This window comes from Pelodiscus sinensis, chromosome 2 (genome assembly GCF_052426305.1).
Source record: "Pelodiscus sinensis isolate ZL-2025 chromosome 2, ASM5242630v1, whole genome shotgun sequence".
NCBI lineage: Eukaryota > Metazoa > Chordata > Testudines > Trionychidae > Pelodiscus > Pelodiscus sinensis.
In genome coordinates, this window is record NC_143053.1 from 171,648,409 (window position 1) to 171,654,408 (window position 6,000).

At 41.5% G+C, this 6,000-nt stretch overlaps 1 protein-coding gene across 2 annotated transcripts in view; it reads left to right on the forward strand.

The window, feature by feature from the left end:
- The window catches only part of ELMO1 (engulfment and cell motility 1), a 448,991-nt gene extending 445,807 nt beyond the window's left edge, over nucleotides 1-3,184 (forward strand). For both annotated transcript variants that reach the window (XM_075921743.2, XM_006124065.5), the window contains one exon: nucleotides 1,892-3,184. In XM_075921743.2, the coding sequence (XP_075777858.1) occupies nucleotides 1,892-2,092 (201 nt within the window). In that variant the 3' untranslated portion in view covers nucleotides 2,093-3,184. The remainder of the gene's footprint in view (nucleotides 1-1,891) is intronic.
- The last annotated feature ends 2,816 nt before the right edge of the window (nucleotides 3,185-6,000 follow it).

Here is a 6,000-nt window from a genome sequence, read left to right on the forward strand (position 1 = left end):
TAGATTATACCATTCGAGGACTTTTGTTCATAGTTCCATAAATGGTTTGTAGTAATAAATGGAAGTGTCTGATTTGATTGAAGTTTGACTCTTGTTCACCAAACTCTCCTGGGTTTGTTGCTTATCTAAAACAGTTTTTCAGCTTATGTTTATCTCAAACTGTCAGCTTTGGACTAAGATTGCATTTCCTATATTTTTAAGACACGACTACAAAGTTTTCTACAGGCCAAACAAAGCTGTTTAGAATTACGGCAGGGTAACTTGACATTTAATTTTTATGAAGAACAGAACATTGATTGACTTTAGACTATTGAAAATAATTTAGTTTCCTGGTCAGGAAAATAGATGAATATATATTTATTAACATAAAGAGGTGTTTATGTATAGGTTATACATATATGTGTGTTTGTATACCTTTTTTTATCCATGTGAGTGTGTACAGATACATACTTATTAATATGTAGTTGTATTCAACCTCACCTACATATATATATATATATATATACATACATAGTTATCTACTGTCTGACATAATTGATGTGAAATATATTTGGTCAGATCAAATGTATTTTACAATTTAATATATCATTGCAATATCGCAAAAAGTAGATATCTGTAAAGTCCAGTTAGATCTTCTAATCGATCCCCCCTATAGTGCAGGATTTTTCCTCTATAATACATATTTTATTTTATAAAATATACTTAATATTTATGGCAAATATATTTTCCATATAACTAAATACTAGATCAACCTTGGTCCAATTTGTTGTCCATTGAAGTCAATAAAAAGATTTCCTTAGACTACCTAAAACTTAGATCAGGTTTGTAATAGTTTATTATTAAAAATAAATAGGCTGTTTGATAGAATATCATGATACCAAGTGGCACTCTTGATAGTGAAGAAGAGTCTGTTAGAAACCACTGGATTTATTATATACCTTTTACTGATTTATTGAATATTAGAGATGGTTGAATTATTTTAATCACAATTTTTTTGAATCTTTTTAAAAAGGCCTTTTTTCGAATTGAAATGTTCACAAAGAAATGTTTCACCATGTTTGAAATTTTCCGAAAAAGCCAAATACATATAGGCTACGGCTAGACTGGCATGATTTTCCGAAAATGCTTTTAACGGAAAAATTTTCCGTTAAAAGCATTTTCGGAAAAGAGCATCTAGATTGGCATGGAGTTCGCGTTATAACAATGAGCTTTTGCGGAAAAGCATCCGTGCCAATCTAGACGCGCTTTTGCGCAAAAAAGCCCCGATTGCCATTTTCGCGATCGGGGCTTTTTTGCGGAAAACAAATCTCAGCTGTCTACACTGGCCCTTTTGTGCAAACGTTTTGTGCAAAATGAACTTTTGCCCAAACGGGAGCAGCATAGTATTTCCGCAAAAAGCACTGATTTCTCTTACAGTAGGAAGTCAGTGCTTTTGCAGAAATTCAAGCGGCCAGTGTAGACAGCTGGCATGTTTTTCCGGAAAAGCGGCTGATTTTCCAGAAAAACTGGCCAGTCTAGACACAGCCATATTGTTTTGTTGAAAACTGAATGCCAGTTATTTTCAGGGTTTGGTTTGCTGTAAAAATACACAAACCAAATATATCAGAAAAATTCCTTATCATTTTTACCAGAACATTTTTCATTTGGTTGTTTTTCCAGGAATTTTCTTACTATATTCTGACTAGCAGTTTGAAACATTTATGTGTTTCACACTTCATCACTAGTAAATATGTTTAAATTAAGCACAAAAGGTGTTTTAGTACATCTGTCTAGTTTTTAATTTTAGAGATGTTCTTAAGTCACCAAAGTATAAATGCATTGGAGATTATAGAAGGGGCTGATTTGTTTTGCATGGTCTAGACTTAACGGCGGTTCTTGTCTTCCATGACAGTACTGTATCTGGACCGACGGATTAAATGCCCTCCTTGGGAAGGATATGATGAGTGACCTGACACGAAATGACTTGGACACCCTACTCAGCATGGAGATAAAGCTGCGCCTCCTCGACTTGGAGAACATACAGATTCCTGATGCTCCCCCGCCAATTCCAAAGGAGCCCAGCAACTATGATTTTGTTTATGACTGTAACTGAAACTGCCTACTGAACCTCACATTTAAACTGGAAATATTATAACTGGAAAGATTAAACAAAAAGAGAGAGACCCACATGGGCACACGGGTTATGAACTATGATTGAAACAACTCACTTTTCTTTCCATTCCCTGCATCTTTTCCTTCCCCTGATCCCATCTCCCCCATTGCTAGCCAAAAACTAAATTGCTTTAATTAACTTCTAATTGCAGTCCATTGGATGTGGCTAACGTTGAAGACCACTAAACAGTATCCATCAGAGGAACGTTTACATTTTTAACGCCGGAATAGTCTTTCTAAATAAAATACGATGCTACCAAACTGCATGCCTACGAAACCAAACCTGGCACGGCAGGTGCTTTCTCTGGAAGTTGGGAGGTAGAGAGGAGAAGCAACTACTTAAGTGGAAGGTGAAAAGAGCAAAATTTTCCCTACCCATTCCGAGAGTCGTCTCACAACTGATTCAAAAACAAGATGAAAAATATTAACTGCTTAAACTTCTGCACCATTATCACTATCATCAGCCTTTACAGATCTCCATCATCTGTGTTCTGCCAGAGTTATTGTTACCTAGAATAAGTAGTTTCAGGGTTTTGCTGTACTGTGCACTATAACATTTCAATGCTTCTTACTTTTTTTTCTGCCATCTCTTAAATAGCCCGACATTTCTCCGAAATCACTAGCACAAATTGTGAATGAAGGCTCCACTTATGTTCTCTCCATGTAGCTATTCTAAGCCTCATTTGCCTCTAAAGCTGGCTTGATGACGTTCAAGGTTTTTTTCTTTTTTGGCTCAAAGTAAAATAATAGATTTGACAGGTGAATGAAAATGGTGAGACATCTACATGGGAATCGTCATTACTACACTGTTATGCATTTGCAAGGGATTTATTTTTTGTACGATGGATTTTAACTTTGAGGTTTTGGCCAAACAAATATATTTAATGGAAAATAATGATTATTGTGAGTTCAGTTAGAGATGACGTCTTTATTTTTAATTTCCCTTTGAAACATTTACCCTGGAAAGGGAAAATATCCAATATTCCCTTCAACTTTGCTGTTGAATAAATTTTGAGTTGTGATGATACTGGAACTTTGTTTTCTGTTATTTTTTAAGTTCTCATTTATTCTATATCATTTCTAGCATTTCTGGGGCCTTTGCTACAAAAGGAAGAGGGAAAGCATAACTTTAGGCTTTTACGGCAGCAACATAAGCATCTGATTACAATTACTGTTTATTTATTCGATGACAAAATTGCACTTGGCATGTCTAAAAACCTGCATTGCAGTGGCGAGATGAGCCTTTCTGAAAGCAGCTATTGAGAAATCTAAATGCAAAGAATACCAAAATGATTGTGGTCAGTAGTAGACCATTATTTTTAGCCTCTGATTTGTTGAAAGATCTGAACCTTACGTGCTTCCTTCCCTGAGTGGAGAAACCAGAAACCAGGGCTGCAGATCCAAGGTATGAGAAAGTCCTGGCTTTGTGGCATGTTTTCCTCCTTCTCTCTTCTCCAGATTTTGTGGCTCCTATCTGTAGTTGTTCCACTGCATTCAGGCTTGAGGGATCTGGAGGTGCTGTGCCTGCGTTCTGGTGCATCAGCCACTGCCGCAAAGATTCCATCACCCCCAAAATTCATATATCTTTGTCAGTGTTAACTTGCATCAATCCCTTCTCTAAAATGTGAACTCACCCACAGGGATTGTATCAGACCCTGGTGCCATGAAGTAAGATGGGTAAATTGAGGAACAGAGCCTTCACGAAGGTGGTCTGTACCTCTGGTCATTCTAACACCATCTGCAACTTTTCAGTAGGCCAAACATACGGACACCTTCACAGAATGGGGTGTGGGAAGGTGTGGGTCACATTTTAGAGATATGGGGCGGAAGAAGAGGAAACTTCATGAATCTGGCATGAGGGCTCTTTATAAGGTACCTTGATAGGGTTGAAACTGCAATTTCAACCATATTTGAAACTGTACTTTGATCTACTAAGATGGAGACACGGACTGGAAGATGGTGAAGTGTTGCCTAGGCAGTATGGGTATGTCTACACTACAAAGTTAATTCGAACTAACAGCCATTAGTTTGGATTAACTTTCATAGGCGCTACACATACAAACCGCTAGTTCGAACTTAATTCGAACTAGGTAAACCTCATTCCATGAGGACTAACGCCTAGTTTGAATTAAGTAGTTCGAATTAAGAGCTGTGTAGCCACTTAATTCGAACTAGTTGGAGGCTAGCCCTTCCCAGCTTGCCCTGGTGGCCACTCTGGGCCAAGCTAGGGAAACTCTTCTGCCCCCCTCCCAGCCCTGGAGCCCTTAAAGGGCCACGGTCTGGCTACAGTGCCCATGCCATGTGCAAGCCTGCCAGCACCCAGCCAGCAGACCCTGCACCTGGCACGGCATGAGCCAGCTACCCGCTGCCACCCAGTCCTCCGCCTCTTCCCAGGACCAGGCTGGCAGCTCCCAGGAGCCTGCCCAGGGCCGCTAGAGGTGGGCGCCCACCTGGTCTAGTGCGGAGATCGTGGACCCCACCCAGGTTTGGGGGGAGGCCTCCAACGTCCACAATCTCCGCACTAGGCACAGGAAAGTGACCGTCTAGGGCAGGATAGCTGCCAGCCTGGCCACCAAAGGCCACATGCGAACCCAGGAGCAGGTTTGCATGAAAATCAAGTTGGTCCAGTGAGACCCCTGACCCTGAGCTTAGAACATAAGCTATCCCCCCTCAGTCTCCTCTTTTCCAAGCTGAAAAGTCCCAGTCTCTTTAGCCTCTCTTCATATGGGACCCGTTCCAAACCCCTAATCATTTTAGTTGCCCTTTTCTGAACCCTTTCCAAGGCCAAAACACCTTTTTTGAGGAGAGGAGACCACATCTGTACACAGTACTGAAGATATGGCGTACCATAATTTTATACTTCCCCTCCTCCTCCTTCCCCTGGCTTCCCCCTTCCAGGTTTCCCCCTCCCCTCTCCCACCCTCTCTCTTCCCCGCTCCCACCTCCTTTTCCCAGTCTCCCCAGAGGTTAATCCTCTCCTACCCCCAGTTTTGTTAAATAAAGATAATTTCTATTTTTGAACACACGTGTCCTTTATTTTTTACATCAGGAATGGGGGCTAGGGAGGGGTAAGTGGAAGGAGGTGAGGGAGGAATGGGGCACGAGCTCCCGATGGGGAGGACTGGGGTGGCTCTGCGGGCTCCTCAGGGTGGAAGCTCTCTTGCAGGGCCTCCTGGATCCTGACAGCCCCCCGATTGACCCCCCTGGATGGCAGCCTGTGGCAAGTGCAGCCGGGCTGATGGCCGAGTGCTGTCAGGGCACTCCAAGACAGGACTGCTTTGCTGTCCCTCATCGAGTTAGACAAGCAAGCGGGGAACCCTGAGAACTATCTGTCCGGGGTGGGGGGTCGGGTCCCTTTAAGCACAGCCCTCAGCTAGCCTGAGGCAGCAGCTCCGGCCAGCCTTAACTTCAGTTCAGGGTCCACTCAATGTGGACATGCTATTTCAAATTAGCAAAATGCTAATTCAAATTAGTTTTTAGGTCTAGATGCACTAATTCAAATTAAGTTAGTTCGAATTAGTGCTGTAGTATAGACATACCCTATCATAGATAATCCATGTTCAAAACTGGTGGAAGCCCAAGGCACATGACTGCTTTAGAGGATCCATAATATGGATGCATCCATAATCTTTATGTTGGAATGGTACTTGGAGATTGTGCATGGAATTAGCAGAGCACCTTTGTCCTGGACTGACATTTCCCTCTTTCTCTTTGAAGTCAGGGGTCTTCTAGGACAGAAGACCTGTCTTTGATCTACAGACACAGCCTGATGACCTTTTTTTCAGCAGGCTAATTGAGCATGGCATTGTTTTTTATTACTGTAGGCATGAGCCACAACAATTTAAATGG